This window comes from Saccostrea cucullata, unplaced genomic scaffold (assembly GCF_032062105.1).
Source record: "Saccostrea cucullata isolate Sc308-1 unplaced genomic scaffold, CSIRO_AGI_Scuc_v1 ctg78, whole genome shotgun sequence".
Classification (NCBI taxonomy): domain Eukaryota; kingdom Metazoa; phylum Mollusca; class Bivalvia; order Ostreida; family Ostreidae; genus Saccostrea; species Saccostrea cuccullata.
Genome location: NW_026940638.1, coordinates 802,263 through 825,938, shown reverse-complemented (window position 1 = coordinate 825,938; position 23,676 = coordinate 802,263). Strand labels below are relative to the sequence as shown.

At 32.8% G+C, this 23,676-nt stretch overlaps 1 protein-coding gene across 6 annotated transcripts in view; it reads right to left on the bottom strand.

Moving 5' to 3' along the window:
- Nucleotides 1-1,349: 1,349 nt before the first annotated feature.
- LOC134255871 (protein FAM149B1-like) overlaps nt 1,350-23,676 on the bottom strand; it is a 44,054-nt gene continuing 21,727 nt past the window's right edge. The window contains exons 1-18 of one of the 6 annotated variants that reach the window (XM_062738448.1): nt 17,719-18,524; nt 15,478-15,582; nt 14,597-14,747; nt 11,074-11,213; nt 9,556-9,696; nt 7,907-8,074; nt 7,679-7,811; nt 7,451-7,502; nt 7,266-7,366; nt 7,071-7,174; nt 6,748-6,910; nt 6,627-6,650; nt 5,723-5,887; nt 5,371-5,487; nt 4,879-4,972; nt 4,617-4,742; nt 3,760-3,801; nt 3,096-3,179 (exon numbers count right to left, since the gene is read on the bottom strand). In XM_062738448.1, the coding sequence (XP_062594432.1) occupies nt 3,761-3,801; nt 4,617-4,742; nt 4,879-4,972; nt 5,371-5,487; nt 5,723-5,887; nt 6,627-6,650; nt 6,748-6,910; nt 7,071-7,174; nt 7,266-7,366; nt 7,451-7,502; nt 7,679-7,811; nt 7,907-8,074; nt 9,556-9,696; nt 11,074-11,213; nt 14,597-14,747; nt 15,478-15,582; nt 17,719-17,906 (2,013 nt within the window). In that variant the 5' untranslated portion in view covers nt 17,907-18,524 and the 3' untranslated portion in view covers nt 3,096-3,179; nt 3,760. Of the gene's footprint in view, nt 3,180-3,759; nt 3,802-4,616; nt 4,743-4,878; nt 4,973-5,370; nt 5,488-5,722; nt 5,888-6,626; nt 6,651-6,747; nt 6,911-7,070; nt 7,175-7,265; nt 7,367-7,450; nt 7,503-7,678; nt 7,812-7,906; nt 8,075-9,555; nt 9,697-11,073; nt 11,214-14,596; nt 14,748-15,477; nt 15,583-17,718; nt 18,525-21,031; nt 21,267-23,676 lie in introns of those variants that run through there. The other 5 variants (XM_062738446.1, XM_062738450.1, XM_062738449.1 and 2 more) reach the window with 5 other exon arrangements.

The window sequence follows — 23,676 nt, the reverse complement described above, 5'->3', positions numbered from 1 at the left end:
AAGAGAAAATAGTTTTTACTTCCGAAAATGAGCTCAATTGGCCTTTCATATTATTTTACGAAATTAAATTGTATTTGCAAGCCACATTGCACATGGTATCAAAACTAGTTTCTTGATAACAACATTTTATTTCAAGTTCTAAATGGTTTACCAATCCGCTTTCAGTGAAAGTGGGCCGCTTTCAGTGAAAGTGGGATATTAATTTGGGTCTATCTGTATCTCTGTTTGTGTACACGGTTTCCTTACCAGACGACAAATCGAGAGGCCTTTAAGCTTTTCCTATGGACTCTTATACCAAAACTCTCTATGGTCTAAAAACGACCTCTATTTCACTTTGAGGTCAAAAGGTCAAGGTCATAAAACTAATACATTCTGTTTGTGTGTAACACTTTCTTTCCTTGGGATACTTGGAGAAACCTCCAATGAATTTTCTATTACAACTCCCTATGGTCAATAGAATAATATTCTTTTTAAATTTGATGTAAAAAGTTGAGGGTCATCATATCTTGATACACTCTGTATGTAATTTTTCTGTTCCTCAATGATATCTCATGACAACTTTGAGTTTTTTTGATGAAAATTTACCCTTCAAGTCACCATGGCCCAGAAAAAAAACAACTTTTGATTTTGAGGTGAAAAGATTAAAGTTTGAGGTAAAATTTCAGTCTAATGGACTGGTTTTTGACAAGATTTTTCATAGATCTTTCCTCTATATTTCAATACAAACCTTTCCTATTGTGACTCCACTTTGCCCCCAAGGGAATGAAAGAAACCACTCACAAACTAAACTGCTTCTACATAAGTTTTACCTTCAAGTGGTTCAGAAAAATTCTCTAATTACCCCATCTTATATTTTGCCTTTTATTGATTATCTCCCTTTGGAAGGGGGTTGCCCTTCACTTAAACAATTTACAGTCCCCAGGGATGCTTGTACAGACTTTGATTAAAATTGGCCCCATGGTTCTTGAGAATTTGAAAATGTAAAATTTTACGAACAGCTAGACAGAAAGCTAGACATAGAGACGCTAAACAAACTTGAGGTTTCAGCTCTGGATGGCTAGAACTATTATTTTCAAACAACCAAATGAAAAACAAAGTATTCTGACTTGAATCTTCATAACAAAGTGTTTGGTATATATGTACAACAAATATATCAAGTATACTTAACTTTGACAAAAATGTTACTGTCCTTAAACTTCATAGACAACCTTCAGACTAGTATAAACAACTATTTATATAAATAAGACTCAACTTCATAATTTAGAAATGGATCAAGGTTTATATGATCTTAAGATGTACATCTAGCAGAAATTATGGACCCTGGGCCAGACTATTATATGTATTAAGATATAAAAAAGTTGTCCAGTGAATAGACTTTTGCTACACTCCAAATGAACCAATTGTTAATTCACACTTCAAGGCAGGCATATGCAAAAGAAGACAGTTTTTGTACTTGACAGAATAGTCCTATTTATTTACAGCTATTGGTAGCAGATCACATATTGCACATAGCTACAATTAACATGTTGGCATTATATACGTTTCATGAAAAATAGCATACAAACAACAAATAAACAACAAGTAATTTGTCCACACTCACCAACATCATTCAGACTCAAAAACAGACTCAATTGTACAGTTCAATTTAAAATTATAATACATGCAGAAAAATAAAGGAGTTTCATTTGGGAAGGGGGATGTTAAATACTTTTTGAGTTTTTAACTGAAATAAAAGCAATAACTAGTTTTACTCTGACATTTAACCAATCAGTTCACCGTCTATATATAAAATAATGAAAATACATGTACACATCTCCAGAGTGATCTATCTTAATTAAAACCATAAAAATATATATAGCACTGAAATGGAATGTGGCCAAAAATAGGTGGAACCAAAATGTACTCTTTTACTTTGTCACACATCAGAAGCCTGAAGAGACTTAAATGTTTTTTTTTTGTTGTTGTTGTATATGATAACTGCCTCTGCACACAATCTGTGTACAATCCACAAATGATTGCATAACTATTTACAGAAACCCTGAGATTACAGTTACAATGTTTATGGCGTTTCCATGGCAGCATGTATCACCAGTGTTATGAATTAACAGTTTTACAAAGACACTAAGACAACAAAACTGTCTCAGAGAAAACAACAAAAAATGCTATAAAATCAAGACTTGGTACAGAAATTCCAATCGGGATAGTATGATGTGATTATGCTTGATCTTTAAAAGTGACACATTCAATAAAGATGAATATCATGCGGTTAAATCTTGTGTCAATCCTTTTAAATTTTGGCCAAAAACAAAATCAAAACAAACATAGGTACATAAATCATAACCTGATTGTACATAGAATATATAAATGCCATTTTATCACAGTGAGAAGGTGTGCCTAATGTATTACATGTAAACAGCAACATACATCTGTCTGAGTAAAAGTATTTCCAATAAAAAAAAAAAAATGATTTTCTTTATATGGGAATGGATGTGTTCAAATTAATAAAATCACAGAAAAAGTAACTTTCAGATCTGTAACATAGGGGATGCCTTGAACTGAGGACTGGAGGTAGAGACTTATTGTCACAAGTTCTAGATCAAACCCTTAGCTGCCTGATTCAAATATCTAAAAGCAATGCACAGGGAGTGGTCTACATACACATTTTATCTAAAGGGTCAGTCACAAACAATTATGTATAATTATATCTATATCACAGTAAACATTAAAGTAAAGATGGAGATCACATGGAGGACATGAATGAGTTAGTTCCCTTTCCTAGCCATTCCTCGTGGCTTTTTGATGTTTGACATTGTCTGGGTATGAGATTCTGCACCATAATTACAGGACACACTGCTGTCACCATCCAGCCAATCATAAAAAGTCTACAAGATAGGTGAATTGTCTACAACGGTTCCTGAATGTCTCCTGGCCTCCCAGGGAATGCTGGCTCTCCGACAAATCAACTCACTGTGGCAGAATAAACTGTTCTCCCGTGGGAGGGGGCGTGTGTGTACCCAGATCTGGGGGACAGATCTACTGAGAGGGCGGACACTGGTCTCCACTGTCTGGTCTAGATTTGGCACTTGTAAGGGCAGGGGTTTAGTTTTGTGGTTAAGATCTCACCATAGAACTATGCCGATATCTTCTGTATGGGTTGTGATGACTGGGGGGAGAGGGTGCTGCAATGGAGAAAATAAGAACGGTATACAACTTGGATCATTTCAGTACCAAATATAGTCCTGTCACTGATTTATGTTTATAATATCATCTGAAAGAATAAGCTTTATATGAAAGATTTATAGATAATAAATCATAATTTGTTTTTATTTCCTATTATTGTTTAAGGGGTAACTGTTATTTTTCCACGTGAAGGAGAGAGGACTTAAGAATCATTTAAGAAATCACACAGGAATAGAAGAAGAGAAACAGATTCAAGGTAAAGGAGAAACACATAGACAGATGATACACTGTCTTTATCTTCTACAAATATGTATGCATCACACTTCTACGTACATCTAATTACAGGTAAAATTTCAAAATTCTTTTTAACACAAGCATGTCTTATACAACATATTGGAACACGTATATAGGAAATTTTAAAAAATGAAATATAAATGTTCAATCACACAATTAATTGTGCATCAACAAACTGCAAATAAGAAATGTTAAATGGAATTAATTAAAAAGAAGAGAATCTTGTCAATAAAACAAGAAGTAAACATTTGGGGGAGTCCCACGAGTGATGGGGCAGGGCTTTACCTCAGCTATCTGGGAATTTTGGTGATAAAAGATGCTTTGGACCTGTTGTAACAGAATAATCCACTAGTTTACTGCTAACCAAATCAGGCTGTTATTGTATTTTATAACAATTTCTTAAAAATCTCATTACATCTGAGTATGATATGAAATAAAGAAACTGTGAAACACATTTCAACTCCAAAAACTGACAACTCTGGAAAGTCAAAAACAAAGCAAAGCTGAAAAGTTCATGCACTGTAACATTAGAATATAATAGTGATATATTTTTGGTGATATCTCTGCACTCGGTGTGGTGACAGTGAATAGGCTACCTCAGACCCCCCAGGCAGTGTCTATGCCCTTATCGGGTGGTGCTGAAAAAGGAAATCAAAATAGAACAAGGTTTAATCTCCTTAACTCTTTACTCATGCTTCCATTAATCAAAGTACTAGGAGACAAAGATTAGAGGTTTCTAAGTCCTTCACCTCTCTGTACAACTACAGTGCTCTTGTCTATTAGTCAACTAACTGTTAATTAGCTTGTTAAACTAATCATGCTAAAAAGCAAATATTACTTATAAATGGATATTTATAGTTGTAAACATGTAGTACTCTTTATTTCAAACAACATGCATGTTTACAACTCAGCGACAACATAACTTGCAGCCACCATGCCAAGCTCTACATGCTATTTTTAATATGTTGTTTATCCTACATAGAAGTTTGTCAAACTGTAAATTGTGTGCAGCAATTTTTAAAGTTTCTTTATAATGTTGCTGACAATAGCTATGTACTATCATGACAAATTCTCTACACTAAGACATTATTCAGAACAGAAAAAAATCCCATTCCAACACCATTAACTGTTATGAGACTTACTCCACTGATTGTGGTAGTCTAGATTGACCTCTGCATCCTCCATTATGTCAGGTGGATAGTTGTTCAGGTGACCTAATTCTGAAGAAGGTTGTAGTCCACTACCCGTGATTCCCAACATGGATGCACCTTCAAAGTAATTTTGTAAAGCTTGTCACAATCTGAATAATGTATATATATTAAAGAAGGAAATATTTCCTATTTTAAGACTTTATTTGAGTTATAAGACCTCGTTATTAACCCAGAACAGCATGCAATTAGTTACCTATCATCTGGGTGCTCCTTTGGGGGACAGGATTGAACCCTCCAAATGGAGTAGAGGCTCTCCGTGAAGTGTTTCCTCCCAGAGGTGTATCCGACTGAAAGACATAAGATTTATAAAGTATTCACCAAAAAAACGAAAAACATGAACATTGAATGGCACTCATCAAAATTGCATCTCTTTTTTTTATACAAAGTAAAAGCAGAAATTTCATAATAAAATATTGACTGAACACATACTGTGACAAAGAAGACACATACATGTGTATAGCAAGATTAACTAAGCAGAGTATAAAGCTACAATGTAAATATTTTTCTAAAAATCATTAGATACTGAAAGTTATTCAATATTAAGTTTCTTTTTTGAAAAAAAAAAAAGCAGAGAAATGAAGCAAAGACTAATTTTGACGAGAGTTGACAAATATGGACTGATTTTGAGGAGAATTGAGATGTTGACTTTGAGTTGGGTGGGCGACTGTGTGTTTCCTGAACTTACCCGCATGGCGTGGGTCGTACTAGGTCGGGTATCAGACGGCATTGGATACCTATCTCTAAAGCTTCGGATATCCTTATCTACAGCACTACTTGCACGATTTGCACTATACACTTTTTTCTAAAAGCAGACAAAAATGTGGTTTATTAAAGAGTATAGATGCTTTAAAAAATTCCATTCACCATGATGTCTTGTGTATATAAAACATACATAAATAAAACAAAAAAAAAGTCTATAATTCAAGTATATATTCTACTGAACAGTAAAGATAAATAAACATTTATAAAACATACATCAGAGCAGAACATCTAAACATGGAGGAGCGAGATTTTGTGAAATCTCTGTGATGGAGTACCTGTGCCCTGCTCTGGCTGGGACTGGCAACTACATCCTGCTCTGAGCCTAGTGGGGGCAGGGTCCCATTTCTTTGGTGATGGGTGGGTGGGGATGAGAGACGCTCACTTTGTGGGGTCAGACGAGTTACTTTGAGTGCACCACTTGGTCCAGGCTTCTCATCCTCCTGAAAAATGAAGCTTATTGTACTCTCTCTTTTCTATTTTCACTTCATGCAGCATTGACAACATGGGAGTTTTGACTTCTGGGTGATGACTCATGGATATTGCTTCCAACATTTTTAATCCCACATGCTTTTGACATTTACCTATGGATGCTCAATATTCATACACCTGTAAAACTATCTGACACAGGTTGATTTTAATTCCAATTTATGAATTATTCCACCAATGATATTTGCATTTAAAAAAATCTCCATTATTTTCATGAAAATATTATTGCCTATTTCAAAGATATTTAAATATATGAAGTCTGAAAAAGAAAAGTTAGAATTCTTGGTGGAGCTAAAATTACAAATGTTTTCGTTTTGGAAACTTTCATGTCTAGCTTCTAACTAAAGAGTACATTTATGCTATATTGACAACTCTACAAATATATCTCTAGATCATTAAACAATGTGGTTAAAACATGACAGAAAATAGAGATATGGAGCACATACCCAACAACACAAGACAAATGGACTCAGAGGTTAACATTTTACATATAGTTTAAGATTATGTTAAAGTTTCAGCTATTAGAATCCCCATTTCCTTTAGCTCTATTGCCCTACATAAAGTAGAAATCAGTAGTTGTATTCACAACTAAAGAAAATTCTGACATGATTTGGTATATTATTGTTTGCCATGTCCTTAAGTAACCCTCCAACCACAGAAATACAGGGAATATAAAGACAATAGAAAACTCACTCTGTGTTTTGTCTCTCTGATAAGCTAAACAAATAAAACATTTCTTAAGTATCAGTTCAAAAAAATACGACATCCATCAAACGAACTGAAAAATAAAGACTCTGGTCATCTGAACTCTTACCACATTGGGAGTTCTGGACCTGTCAATAGGGGCCAGTCTGACCAGTCCACTGCGCGTGCCTCTCTGCTGGGTCAGTTTGACACTGTATGGACGATTGGGCGTTTTCAGAGAAGGGTTAGCACTAGAGGCAGGACGGGCGGTGTTGATTATTGGGTCAGAGTCACTACAAAACACTTATAAGATCAACAATGGTAAAACTTCTATACACAGAACTACACATTGAGTTTTATGCTCAGATTCTGATTTCTCGTCATTGTAAAAAAAAAATAGATATAATAAACTTGAATAGTTAAATGATTGTTGATTTTTAAAAAAATGCTAACTGGAGGGAGGTAGTTTCTCGACTCTGTAGTTTCTTTGTAGATATGTGAAGAACATTCTCTAATCGAGGACCAGTCACTCCTATTGTAGTATTGGACCTCTGAATCTGTACAAAACAAGCCAAGGGTATTTATATTACAAACAAGAAAAGTATGTATAAAGCTAAATAGCTGAAGCTCCAGGTTAATATTTTGTACCTTGTTGTTAAGGAAGCTGAAAGAGGTTTCCCGTGAGGGGGGTAGCAGATGGTCAGGACGGATCTGCTCTAATATCGGAATCCGAATAGGCTTACTCTCATCTGCAGAACAAAAGACGAATATATTACACCACAAAAACAGAAGCAATTCAATTAACGTCACATGCAGCACTGTGAATATCTTACCAAGAACCAGAGCTGTGTATTTCCTTGTAAGTGGCTGCATCCATGATACAATCTGTAGAAGAAAACATATCTGTTGAAAGCAACTGACAAAGGACTACTTTACGAGTCTGTAGATTCAAATTAATCACCAATAAGGCTAGTACTCATTAAAACGTTACAACAGCAATGCTTATGTCCATGAAGAAAAAAGGCATACCAGTACGGCAAGCGCTGACAATTTTATCTTACCTCCTGCCATATATTGTCAAATGCAGAGCTGATTACACTGTCTTTGATACTGGCATTGGGGGTGATGGGAGGGTAGCCGACCCTCCTTCTCCTGGGGGTTAACTGTTTCTTGTCATGGGAACTGTCCTCATATCTACAACAAGGCCACATAAGTTTTAGTCCTCCTTAAGTTAAATGAGGTACACAACCATAACTATAATACACAGCACTGAAACACAAAAGACTTACAAGTCTCTGTATTCAATTGCTATGATTTCTTCATATTCTCCCTCCTGCTCAAAGATTTCCTCCTCTAGATGAGTGAACTCAGTAATGGGAGCATCCACCCCATGTCTGTTTGAGCGAGCCTCAATAGGGGGCTTCTTAACTCGAACACTTTTCCCTGACAATGATAATCTACAAGAGAAATATAAGGCATCATTACTGATGGTGTTCTGAGAAGTCTCCTCATCCTTAACATTAGGTACCTGGCTTTATACTTTCAACACCTTTTGAAGTGTGGGTTTCAGTGCCAGTGTGGGTTTTCAAAGATTACCATTAATATGTTATTGCATATACTGAGCAAGTTTGATTTAAAAGTAGCACTTTCTTTCGAAAAAAAAAATTGGAAAAGTTCATAATAATGATGGCAAATTAAAGATGATTAAAGATTATATGCAGTGAAAGTATCAGCTATTATAGATCTTTGGTCCAGGTGAGCTTATTATAGAATATTTTCAGACTTCGCTTGTTACTCATCAATACATGTATTGAGTTTTCAGACACAGACCTAATTTTAACATAATTTTTTCTGCTTTAGGAAACACAGCAGAAGATGAGAAATATAATCATTTGTGCATGTGTGCACAATGTATACACAGGAGAGATAGCAGAGTGACTCAGCACTACAGACTAATGGTTCTCCCCGGGGTACAAAGGACATCAAATATTGGTTATCTGACAGCAATGCATAATTCCTACAAGTTGTTAAATGTATCAACCCTATTCAGATAGGCTTATCAAATTTATGCAGAAAGATTGCTATGGAAACCAATAAACAGGAACAATAAATATTTAAATTTTAATTTTCTCCATACTAGTAAAAAAAAGTTATCCAGTTGATCACATCTAACTCGGGTAATGCAATATGACTAGAGAAAACTCCATGGTGTGGCAAGTTTGAATTAGAAATGATCTAATCATTGGACACTTAATTATTGATGGGAACTTTACCTCATTATCATGAGCACATTAATTGAAACCTAAATATGAAATTTACCTTTGACATTTAAGATTTATTCATACATGCACACTAAATAATAGAGATACAATTACATTTTTTTTTTAATCAATGATGGAAAAATCAATAGATTAAAACAGAATTGGATACTCTTTCAGCATGTTCCAATTGACAACCTTGCTGTCTCCTATATGAATACACTGTTTAACTGTAAAATTTGCAATGTATAAAAAATACCAAAACAAAATTCATTTAATTATTGGTAAATTCATATATGCTTTTTAAAGTTCATTAAATGTCTTAATATATATTTTCTAAATACCTGAGATCTGAGATTAGGTCTGGTTTGTTGGTGGACAACACATTTATAAGAAACTTCAGAATATATTTAACCAATGCATTAAATAAATAAATGGAACAGAATTCACAAAAAATTTTATCTACTAAATTTAAATAGTACATCTTTTGGACAAAAATTGTCAAAATTTGTAACTGCAATGCAACTCCCCAAAAATGACTACGAGTTTATGAGAATTAATTAAGTTTTAGTTCTGATATATTACTGGGACCCGTTTTAAAAAAGAACTCGTGACTAAGGCCAAAAACTTGTTCTTTTGTAAAACAGGCCCCTGGATTCTGCCAGTGGATATGAACTGACCCCTGAATATCTTGAGTATCTGCAATCTCAGTCTCTGTAACATCCACCAATCCAAGACTTCCTGTCATGGGTCGTGACCCCTCTCTTTCTATCAGCTGAAATCCCTGGTCCTTTGGACTCATCAGCTGATTTCCTAGTATTCTGTGGAATATCAGATAAGACACATGCATTAAATTCTGGCTTTATGTGATTATAATATATGGTATTAAACAGTAGAACCCACTCTTATATACAACTGTAATATGACAAACAACTATATTTATTTCTTCGCATTTTTTCTTATGTACTCTCCGTGAATTTTCGTATCTAAAGAAACTGGTTTTTCATGCACAAGCTCTTTAGTACTCACTATAAATATATTTATTGGGGAATGTTCGATTAATGCACTGTTCATTACAAAGAATCGTAGGTTGTTTTGTGTCTTTGGCTTTCCCTGCCCACCCAGCCCTTGCATTGTTTATTTTGTAAAATTTATGCATTTGAATTGCATATTTGAATAAAAATGCGATTTGTAACGAACGCAACAATCCTACAGCATATTGTCTTGTATGTTTTTCTATAAATTAGTCAAGAAAATATTTATTTTCGGAGGAGTGAAACGAGGGAGAAAATAAAGGACAGGGAAGAAAAAGTAATGACATGACAAAACAATGGGTAGAGTAAAAGTAAAAACGGACTGGAAAAAAATGCATGCTTACAAATTAATACAAATTTGACTACGGACTAAAGGTTTTTTAGTCAGAGAGAAAAGGATTGACCTAGACCTTTGATTTCACACTTGGTCTAAATTCACTGTAAATCCCTTATCCTAGGGCACACTTCTGGTGAAATTCTAACCAGAGGGTTAAGAAGGGAGAAGATGTACTCTTAGTAATGTTGACATATTTTTTTTTACTTTGACCTCTGAGTTTGTTTAATTTTCCTACACGCCTACCCAAGGGACATTTTGTGAGAGAAGTATGAACCAGATATGATAAAAGAAAGAGAATCTTTTCCCTAGACAAGGAATTTATACAAGAATGATTTTAAAATCTTGTCTTTTCTACAAGCTTACTCAATACATAATCTACAGAATAAAAAAAATGATGCATTTGATATGTGTATTAAGTATGGTTGTTCTAGTAATGCTTTTTTATTGATGAAACATTCACCAAAGAATCTTGCTTTCAGCTTATTTCATCGAAAAAAATTTGAAAATTAAGATCATCAATCGGGAAAGCTTTCAATCTAAATTTCAATTTGAATGTGTAAATACTACATAGTATGATAAATCTCTAAATGCTCAGCAGTGTGCTATTCACATGTGATCATATTTCCTATCAAACTAACAAGATTGAGACATGTTGCAGCTTATTTTTAAATGTGGTCTTCAAATATCAAATTCTCAAAAATTGATTACGAATGTTTGTCCATGATAACCTGATCAAATTTCTTGTTACGCACTGTAATCTAACAAAGGACAGGACTGAGTGATATATAACCCTTTTTTCTGAGAACTGGAGGAGTCTGTTTACACACCTGAGATGTGGAAACTGGGTCCCCCATTCCTGGCACTCCTTGTGAATATAGGGCGGGGCACCTCGGCTCTGCTCAAACAAAACAGAATCGATCTCCTCAAACAAGTGCTGTACTGTCTTTGCAGCCTGCTTGTCAAATTCCTGCAAATAAACAAATCAGTGTAAAATATTTGCAATAAAATTTTGTTTTTGTGAGATGAAATATTGAGACCTGGTTATTTAAAGGTTTTCTACAAAATTTATAACTATTAAGCAAATTTTTTTTAAACCTTTAATGTGACTGTATGTTTGTTCTGAGGGCTATATATGGCTTGAACAAATTTGAATCTCTATTATAAAAGGAGACCTGATCAATTTGAAAATAATTACAAGTAAGGTGAGTATATTTGCACTGAAATAAAGAGGAAAACATATCTAAATGCTGTTATCGGTATGCACAAAGTGATCAAAAACTTCCTTGTGGACATATGAAGTAAAGATAATTCATCCATGTTAGGAGACTTTGATATCAGTAATTCAAGAAAGTAGTTTCTGGGAATTTCTTATATGCTAGAATGTCTGTACTTTTCCTTAACCACTACTTTACTTATTAAATCTGAACATCTTAACTACTAATTTTAAAACTTGAGATATTCAGAATTTTATGTAAATCTAAATACATTCTTTGTTAAATGTTCAAATGTGAAACCTCCGTGTGGTTTCCTGCTTGATTGTTCTGTAATCCTTTGAGGTATTTCTTTAACTTGTAGCTGAATTATGGGTGCTAGTAAATTTGAAGTTATGTAAATACTATGTCATCAAACAAAGTCTTGTGAAGAGAAATGGTGGGCCAAATCAGCATGGAATACAATTTCAGATAAATAAAAAAAACACCTTGAAAATGGATGAACTGATTTGAATTTTTTTTAACACTTTGTAAACAATATTATGCCAAAACTAATAGAAAATTTGTTATTAATTTGCCATAAATTGCTGATTTATATTGATTTATGCAAGAGGAGTAATAAAGTTTGTGGAGGATAAATCAACACAGATCCTTGGTATCCAAGAGTTGTCAACCACTTCTAACCCAGGGACACTACCAGGTATAGAGGACATTGATTAGAGGATAGGAAAGTTATGATCATGCCGTCAATTATTGGTAGAACACTTAGAATGTGAAATAGAAAGCACGGAGAGTGTGATAATCTACTTAGTCTAGAACCAAAATACCCTGGCCCTAAAGCTGTAGCATACTTCTGTATGTCACAATGATGAACGACTTCTCTTTCCACTAAGATGTTATTACTAAAAATCTCAATTCCTGCCAAGGAAGCCGTTAACAAAGTTGAAATTTGTGCTGTCTGTTGCATAATTTTCAAGGAGCTGTTTTCATTTTTGTAAGCTGGGGATCTTTAAAAGGCTTGACAAACTTCACAAAAGCTTTCACATCTTGCAACATTAATTTTCATAAAAGGACTGCCACTGACTTTTTTTATTGGTCTCATTTTCCTATCTGTCATGGGAAATCTAACAAACTCATCCAAGCTTTACTTTTTGCTTATTAATCTATTAGAGAGTCGGATCCATTTACACAGAAATCAAATTGCCATCCTTATACAATCACAATAAAGTGACGTTCTATAGACTATTAATAGAACCATCTCCATTCTTTGTCTTAAGAGTTCGCAAAAATCAAGAACTAATGCCACTCTATGTAAAGTGCATTTTTATCTTTACAATTTATAATTACTTTGAAATCAATGGTAAAAAAAAATAATTTGCATTGAAAGAATTTTGCCAGGTAACAGTTTCCAGCTGGCAGGAAAACAGACAGCAAGTACTAAATGTTACAAGTTCAAAGATTTAATTGTGTATACTTTAAAATAATTGCTATCTTTAACAGAGCAAAAAATTTGAATAAAAGCTCCATAATTCCAGGCCTGAAGACTAAAACAATACACTTTATGGACTGTCACAGTGTTTACCTGCAGGGACCTGAGTATGCCATTTGCTCCAAGAAAACATTACAGGATTGAACCTGGGAGTCTTTGAGTGATGTTTGAGTTTACTATCATTAGATTGCCTTTTTATTAATTTTATAACAGGTACTAGAAAGTTCATTCTTTATACAGAGATCACTATTTTTCAAAATTTTTATTTCAAGTGTCAGTAAAATTGTCCTTGAATGTGGGGACCACCCATGTGAAAAAGGGTTTGGGTTTAGTTGATGTTTGAATTTTAATGCAACAAATTTATGAAAATATATTCCTAGTCATAAATTAAAAAAAAAAAAAATTGAACAATGCCAAAAAAGAGATGAATAAATCTAAGGTAAACTTTTTTTTTTACCATACATAAAAACCAAAACACCAGTGAGATGAATATCCCCAGATGGGAGGTTTCTAACTCTACTTGAATCTTGATTTAAGAGAACAGTTCATAACAAATATTTAATGTTTATTGACACTGCTGCTGTTTCAAGTAAACTTATATCACTTCTCCAATGGCTAGGTCCTCTCTGTTTAAACAGGTTCACAAGATATCTGTTAGTTAAATATTAATTTCTGACTCCACTTCCATAATATTTTTTCATCACCATGGAGATATCAATCTGTCAAATGATGTCATCCTTCCAACCAAGAGGGCTGAGTGATTTCAGATCTGTCACTGTTGCCATCATCATATGAGAAGATACTCAAATCCCATTGTTTTATTAACATCCCTATCTCTCCATAAAGGATGAAAATTGCATAAAAACTCAAAAGCTTTGTATCAAACCTCTATTCACAACAAAATCTCTCTTCTCTCTTTTTAAAACAATTTTTTGTTCACATGATTTAAAAAAAATGGTCCAATATTATAAAATTAGTAAAGGGCTTTTATATTTTTTTCTTCAGCTATAATCAAAAGTACGTTCTTTTTAAATCTAATTATCAATATTTTTTAATTTTTTTATCAAAGGCAACACATCAAAGATTCCATGATAATCTAAACGTCTTAATGTGGTCTTTGCACCCATATTCTGAATTATTTTGCAAGATAATGTCTCATTTCTGCACAAATTATCTTTTTTTTTATTGATATCTGATAGGAAAATAATTCACATCAACATTACTTTGAAGCATTTAAGGTCATGAATTGAAAATCATTGGGACATTTTTTTTTTAAAAATATGTTAACATCACAAAATATTTCAAAACATTTTCCTACTCAACCTAACAACCTAATAGTTCTACAAGGAAGCAAACATTTGAATTTAAATTCCTCAAAGTAAGTGTCTTTAAAAAACTAATCCTACCATAAAATTATAGACTACACTGTAAAAAAAAAATTATGCTGGTAACACACAAATATTATTTAAAGCTCCAATAATAAAGTTATAAAAAATGTTTGATTTACTTCTGACTAACTGATTCTCAATTTGCTATATGCATGCCATTTAAACTCCAGATTGGAGGCTTCTCTATACATATATACACACACAGACTACTGGAGTCAATACTGAACCGATTCACACCAAACTTGGTAAGACTATGACTTACATCCCAGGAGTATCCTGTGGATGTGGAGCCAGTGCTGCTTCTCTCGGTGGTGTTCCCAGTCCCCCACTCCCCCACTTTGGCAGGGAGGGTACTCTGGGCCTCTGTTAGTGTGGGGGTAGATCGTCCACTGCTAGAAGGGGTACCATGATAACTGTAAACAAAAAATCATAAATTGTTTTGGATTTTCCACCTAAATTTTGATCAAATTGAAAGCATTGTATCATCAGTTTAGATGAAAATATCATTTAAACCTTTGAAATAAGCATACAGCACTAAAAATATATGTGCAAGTTAACTTATACTAGTACCCATAAAAATCTTTAACATTTTTTTATACAAATAACTGTCTTGTTATCATAAAACTCTTTCATTGGGTGACCTTTTTAGACCAATTCCAAACATTGGAAACCAAGTAAATAAGATGATCTTGAACTTTTAATCTTGAAAATCATTTCAAATTTTCCACTTGCTAAAATTACAAAATCTAACAACATGCAAATTTGCCATTCAAAACTTATAAAAAAAAAAAAAAAAAAAAAGAAGAAATATAATATTTAATTTTTTTTTTAATTGAAGAAATCCATTTGTCAAAGTTTGCTATTTAAACTTTGACAATTTTAACCAAATATTACCAAAGGATCTCTTTTTTTATCCTACAGAGCAAAGTACCATACACAAACTACATTTCATAATGTAAATGCCTACATAGGTAGACAGGTAATAATTATTTGTTCGAAGATTTCACTAAGTAGGGACAAGAAAATTATTTATGTTACCAATTCAACAAGTTCTTTGTGTCATAAACAAATAATGACAAGGCATAAAGAGCTAAACAGAATTTAGGAACAAACATGACTGAAGGAATAAGAAGTCTGGCTTGCCTAGTGAGGGCTTCTGTGACTGTATCCAGGAACTCGGCGGGGATGGCCTGCTGGGTCTCGATGGTGGAGTAAGGTTCATTGAGGGAGCCCTGAGGAATGCCTCGTCTGAAAACAAACAATAACACCTTTATATAGCCATACCTGGGAAACAAATTACAGTCAAGATGCTTTATCCAACAATCAACAAATACATCTTTGGAGTGTTTACTTTCATATGCCAAAGCATGTGTTGGTAAATGTTTTAAGGCTAACATAAACTTTGAATTATTACGATAATATTGTGTAAATTGTACAAGGGAACAGCTAAATCTTTGTACTCAAATGATGGGAACAAAGACACTTGTGTGGGTGACCCATTTTTTTCTTCTTCAATTGAGATTAATATTTTTATAATAACATCTTTCAATATCAATTCTTTATTAAGATTTATATTCACTGTAAAACTGCACAATTGTTCTGTATGAACCTTTAAAGTCATCTTTAGTAAAATTATTTTTTCTGAATATCTAACCAAAATAAATTGAAATTAGAAAATATTGATTCATATAACTCATGTTACCATATATACTTAAAAGACCAAGTAATTACTTGAACAAACCAATTAACTGGATGAATTTTTTTCATCCCCATTCGTATTATCCATCTTCAGATTACCAATTTACTAATGTCATACGTACTATGGTATTAAAATATCTCGGCAAGTCTTCATATCCAAATCATTACATTATTTGATGATTCTTGTCAACAACCTTATTTTGTAATATATAACAAACTTTGTTGCAAAGAAAAATCATGACAGTATATTAAAATATGTACAAGTTTTAATATAATCATTCATCATCATTAAGTAGTCAATGGTCAATCAAATTAAGCTGCCTTCCTAATACCCATGGTATCTTTGACTCAAGGGGGCACCTTGACTTCCATAATAGAAATCAATCATGTTTAGAAGTTATAAGCTAGCACAAAGGCTTTGGCAACATGTCCATTTTCTGTCCAAACATTCTTCCCGGGCTGACCACTTTTATGTCCCTACCTTTAATAAAACTTTGCACTAATTCTTGTATTTGACTTAATTCTTTTGGTCAATAACGACCCTATCTTATCTACGTACGCAATGTTTAAGTGTAAACCAACAATGTCCAGTGCAAACTTACTCCAAAACAACTGTATTGAAAGGGAACAAGTTCTATTGATCGGCCCTAATCAGCCTACAGGTTATTTCAGATTTAATGCTAAATTTGATTCTAAAGACCTTATTCATTCTGATATTCATATCTCTCTCAGTGTTGAGAAATCTTTTCTACAAAGATTTGCTGAATCCCTAGAACTTTACCTTAACATTACATTCATGTATCTTTATTAGTCCCTTGTTCAATTTCAAGTACTTCATTGACAAGCTATAAAATTTTACAATTGCTTCAGGTAAATTTGGTCAACATAAAATTCACCATACACATTTACATCAAATAGAAAATGACAGTTCTATCCTTAAAAACCATCCCAGATTGATCTACCCCACTTTAAACTGTACGCCATTATCTCACCAGAAAAATATCAACATTTTGTTACGATGTTACTTTCTTTTCAATTTTTTTTTTTCAATTTCTTTTACAAGAAATTCAGAATAGCAGACAATTACTTGTATTCCAATACTGAGATCAAGAAAAGACTGCAGACATCACAGCTTCATTGATAATCAAGAGATACGAGAGAGAGAGAGAGAGAGAGGAACATTAACATGTTTAAATTTAATCAAAATAATATCCATTCAAAACATTTTAACTCCAAGAATATTTTTTTTGAAAGTATTTATTTGCCTTTGGAACTTTCTATTTCTTTTCTTTTTTTAAGATGTATTAAACCTTTAGAAAATTTTAAGCATTTTCCAAATACTAGCACATACCTACAATTTATTTTTTAAATGATGATTTTATGATCTATCACATTTTAAAATATAAACTGTAAAAAAAAAAATACATATATATACATATATGAAATGTTGTTTTTTTTTACGGCTTATGTCTGTATACATGTATTTTTTTAATCAAGATTAAAAATATAAATAGGGGAAAATCAGTTACAAAATCTAATATAATTTTTTACTGTGAAAAAAGAAATACCAGTAAATTATGAAAAGTCATGGTTTTAAATGTCAATTCAGTATAAATAATTTCAAAAATTAAAAATAAACTTCAAATCTGAAATTTAAATTGAAACTGAGGATGAATACTGGATTACCTTTTGTGAATTTTTGCACTGACACATACAATGGAGCGTGAGAGACCATAGGATCGCCTGTACGGTAATTTGATGGTCCTTTGTCCTACCCCACCCCTACTAACAGACTTAACATCCAAGCTCAACTTCCAGTATTTGGGGTTTGGATGGGACATATGAACATGCCTTATCATTACATCTGTACCCATTCCAAAATCTGTCACTATAACTTCGTTACAAATCCACAAAGGCCCATCTTACTAATTCACAATAAGATCAAGCCATGCTTCTTCACTCACAGAATCCAACATTACTGCTAGAGAATTGAAAGTTAATCCTTTAGTTTCTATGAGGAATGAACCAACGGACACTTTATAAATATCACCTTATGTCTGTTAACACTTCCAATTACATGTTTTTATTTAAACAAAGGTGAGTGAAGATATGTTGCCACTGATTGGTGAGTCAATTATCAGGTATGATAAACTATTTCCAGTTTTGTGTTTACACGAACATTCCTGAAACAAAGGTATTAAGCCAGCCAAAATAAAATGGCACATCATTTCTTATGTGATATTCATATTGACAAATGAAGCGTGGCCAACTTCAATATTGAAAGTGCCTACACTGGCAGTCAATTTAACTTTCTATTGACTGTCCAATGAAAACTATCACAAACAAACAATGACGACTTGAAAGACCAAGGTTTACTATCTCAGAGTTATACAGGCATTTACATGTAGCAACTGCTGTCATCAACGAATAATTCCGCAAACCACTTGCTGACAATCGCGGAACTCTCTACATCAATTGGAATGGAAGCTAATATTCCTCTGAAAGCTCCGAGCCATGATAACACTATCTTGGTTGGTAAGGAGAAATTTGTGATAAGATGGATCCAGACTTATTAGCATTATCTGCACTGACATTTTCACAAATATCACCTATTGATGCAAAGAACAAATCTATTATCAGAAATTAAATGCCATGCATTTATACGAAGTTTGTATGGCCGAATCACAAATCTTGTCAAGTTAATGGCTTCTTAGCATCTTTTCTTTTATACGTCTGAAAATGAAACTGAATACAAATCCGAGGGAATGAAAAGCAAGGTTTTCTGGAGATTAGAAGTGATGTATTGGCACATGGAAAAGAATTTAATAAAGCTGCTATATTGATGACAATGTATTCAGTTTCTCCTCAAACCTAATACATGACACAAGGCATTTAATGAATAAATCAAGCTTAATTATTTTATTACTGTCATCCTTGTCTAATATTTCACAAAGGGATTTTCCAAAGAAAAGTTGCCAAAATAGTTAGGGTGTTAAAATTTTTTTTATTATTATTAATCCGGTTGTTTAGCACAGTCACATTTATTTACAACTGAATGTATAGGCCGAAAAAAGCAGGAATTAATGAGTTTACCAGGGATGGGGTAATTGAATAAAGTAATTGTAATTGAGTGTAATTAATTACATTTTTCAAAGTAATTGGAAGTAATTTGTATTTGAGAGAGCCTGCAATTACATAATTGAATGTATTTAAATACATTTCAAAAAGGGTCATGTATTTTCAATTACTTTTCAATTACATTTCAATTACTTTTTTTTCAAAATGAAAGTTTATATTTAAAAAAGTGTCTTATATTGCCACATAGTTTTACACTGGTGGGTTTATTACTTATTCCCATGTTTTATAAATCTCAGTTCTCCCTATTCACACTTGCAAATAACAATGATAAATGTTTTGATAGTTAATTTGTTTTACAGCAATTAGACTAACTACATCCCCTTTTAGATTTACCTGTATTCTATTCATTTTAAGATAGAAAATAATGAATGGAATAGTGATAGATATTATTTATTTCCTTCAAAAATATGGATTTGAGAAAGTAACAAAAAAGATCTTGCCATACACCATACTGGTGTAGCATGGGCTTGTGTTTGTACAATAATTAATTGTCTCATAATGTTTTATTTGTTTAAACAGTGTGTCACACTCATTATAAGGTAAAGGTCTAATTTTGACCAGGTGTGAATCCCTATCATACCCAAGAACAAAAACACTGAATGAAAGTTCGAATAAAATCTTATTTAAAATTTTTTTCATTATTTTTATAAAAATAAAACTCGAAGTAATTGAAATGTATTTAATTACATTTGTCAAAGTAATTGAAAGTAATTAATTACATTTGAAAAAATCAATGTAATTGTAATTGCAAGTAATTGACAAAATTATCAATGTATTTGAAAGTAATTAATTACATTTCAAAGTAATTGACCCCAAGCCTGGAGTTTACCACAAATTTTAATATCCATATTTCAAGAAAAGCTGTAATTTGATTCTGCTTTCAGAAAAAATATAAATTAATATAGCAAGTTTCAATTATTTCAGTAAAAACATATTGTTTTCTCCACCTATCTGTCTGAAACTTTCAATTGCAATAGTAGCCAAATAATAAAAGAAAACACATATACAGTAAAAATTTGGTTATAACAAAGTCACTGGGACTTTGCAATATATGTAATTCGTTATAATAATATGTATAAGGAATTCATTAAATTTATAAAGCTGCATCGTCTCAAGCCACGGTCCAGAGTCCACATATAGCTCTCTCCTACCCGTGGCTGCTTGATCACAAAAAGTGTCGTAATCTTGAATATTCATGCCTCTCTATTGTGACGTCATATTCAGTCAGTGGCAAGTTTTGTTTCCATCGCAATCGAAATCAACAACTGACGTCAACAGTATACAAGAAAAATTTCCTTTACTGCGATTGGATATTAAAAGGTCGCGATAAAGTTCATCTTCCGACTATGCTTTACTCGCATTGGTCAATATTTTAATGAGCTACGAAGAATTCTTTCCTCGTTCAACCACGGCCAGAATGGGAGAGGATCGTACATTTTGGCCGTGGTTTGCGACGATGATAAAGCTGGGGATCCAAGATAACTTCGCTTTATCCATGAATTCACAATATCTGTGTTCGTAGTAAACGAGTTTTACTATAATTGGAAATTGCTTGCTTTAAAGAAAAGAAAAAAACAATGACTGCATTCTGTAAAACAATACTTAAATCTTATACGCATATCATAGTTTTGCTGGTTAAACATGCTCACCATTGGTCCAAAATTTATGACCGTTCAGTACTATTTCTTAATGCAATGCAATCTGAAACCGAACTCCAGTTTGTGAAATGTTTATAAAACTGAAAGCGAAAAAACAGATTTCTCCAGCTTGACTCGAAATAAAGGAAAAAACAATAAATACATATAAAAAAATCTTTTTCATTAAGGAAAGGAATATATGTTTTTGCTTGGCTTTTACAAACCCATTAATGATGAGAACATTGTCCAGCGATTTCCTTGTTCGGAATCGAGTGTGTGGAATCGTCATGGCAATGACTACATTTCTGGTACAATCTATCAAATCACTCAAAGAAAACTTGCATGCCTAGTGTACATTATCCAAGAGTATTCTAGCAATTCAAAAAAAATATTGCTAAATGTCTTTTAAATAAACACATCCCAACAGATTTCCTCCTTCTAGTGAGCACATTTGTGATACCAGCTTACTCAAAGAAGAACCTCCCAAGAAACTGAATTACAGCTGTCTTAGATAAATTAGAGATTTTCTGTTTCTGTAACCTTCTTGTGAATAATTAATGCACATGATGTAACTTGTGAAGAATATTACATTAAAAATTCATAAGATGAATTAACCCTCCATCAAATAATTTATCTCTACAATAAAGATTTCCTTAAGAGGATGATTCTGCTATATGGTAGTTGCTGTCATGCTAATTTTCCAATAATAAATTTAACAATCTTAATTAAGTGAAATTTAAAAAAGAAAAAAGAAAAACACAAAGGGTAGGGGGGTGCATGTCTATAAACATGACACATGTACATGTAAAAAATTGTTATTTCTTATTTCTTTAATGACATAATACAATATGATTGCCTTTTCAGTGTCAGGCTTGGGAAGAATAAAATTTCGGCCATGTTATTTGTGACATAATCTACCACAGGACTGAGCATGGGCAGCAATTTACTCTCCGCAAGGACAAAGCTTCATAAGTTGAAGTCCACTCTGGCCCCCCACCCCTGGACCCCCTAGTGCAGGCGGGCAGCACTATCAAACCTTAGTTTTGCCACCCCCGTGGCTGTTGTTATCACTCCAATTTGGTTTAAAATGTACGCCATCATAATATATTGCTTCACAATATAAACCACACTTCATAGAAATACATGTACCACATTTACTATCATCTGCCTGTTCAGAAACAGTTACCGTAATAAATTACTTTGTAATGAAAAGCATTATTTATATTACGGTTTGATTAACTTGAGCAATCTTAGAAATTTGTCAGAGCAATAGAGATTACTAGGTGAATTGCTTATTAATTAGAGTCTTACAGATTGAATAATAAAATTTGTTTTCAAAAACTTCAAACTCTCAGTTTAAAATTTGACATGTCAAATCTAACAGCTTTCAATGATATTTCAATGGTTATAGTAACTAAGAATGAGTTCAATTCTTCTGAATTATTAGACATTTTGTGTCAAGTTAATCTATATAATTTATTGAATAAATTATTCCTGCTTAAACCAATATTTTGTTGCAAAATATCATGTGAGGTTCTTTGATATTAAGACAAGATAAAATCATCAATTTTAGTTGACTTGTTTCATATCTCCACATTTTGCTGAATATAACATACACCTTTTCCCCTACATTATTTTGTGAGAAGGGGGGTGGCACACCACAATAGGTTTTTCACCAGTTTTTCTTTCAAGTGAAAAATACTGTGAAGTAAAATGTCCAGATTGCTGCTTGGTCAAATTTGGTACCATAATTTTTATTTTGTAATCAACCCCCCCCCCTCCCCCGATTTGCAGGCCCCAAAAAGGGGGTTTATAGTTTATACTCAGTAAAATTTACAGTGCATGCCCCAAATTGATGAGGAAAACTATATTTTGTTTGACATCTAACATTGTGCCTTTGAGCAGAAACTAAATACAAAAGCAGCAGGGAGATCCTGCTATTTTCTCATAAAATATTGATGTACCTGTCATCTGCTGTGATGAAAGTTATTAAACCTTCCACAGGAAATGGTAAAACTGTCATATCCACTTTCAGTAAATATCAAAATACAAGTCATTTGAATTTTCGCTACTGGCAAAATGCAAATCAACTTTCAATCAATTACAGTATTTGATACGCAATCCTATTTGAAAAAAAAAATTACAAAAAAACATTAATATTACAGAACAAGGGAACTTTTTTTCTTGATGTGAAAAGGGAGGCAACTTCTTTTACCTTTTTAGCTCTGTAGTTTATCCTCCTTGACAGATTTGTTTTCCCAAGCAACAATCAGATTTAAAAAAATTGTTTATTACATACATTGATGATCTTAAATGATTATGTGTTCCAAGGCCTTTGGGTGATTCAATTTGCAAGCACTCGAGGGAATCAAAATTGTTAATATTTGATCACTATTTGAGTATCTAGTAAACAGAGGTTTTTGAACTCATAAAATATCACAAAAACTTCAAAGAGATTGTGCAATCTTAATTACAGCAGGAAGAAAGGGGCACACATACATTTTATATTGACAAGCTCTCTATGAATAAAACTTTGTTTACAATTTGAGTACTGTCTATACATTTACAGTTTGGTTATTGTCTACATTAACACATGGAGCCTGGTAGAGGTCAATAACCTTTTTTTTTTTACATGAAAATGTACAGTACTTACTTTAAGAAAATGCCAAATTTCTTCAATTTACTTACTAAAAGCAAAATTATTATTCTATAAATTTAAACAATTTTTCACTAGATAAAATTCATTGATGAAATGATTTCATTCAAGAGTTGATGCATTAACATTCTTTCAAAAGTGAACACAGCCAAGTTACTCATGTGCCAGTGAGCTCAGATAATAACAAATTAATATAATTAATTATGATAATTT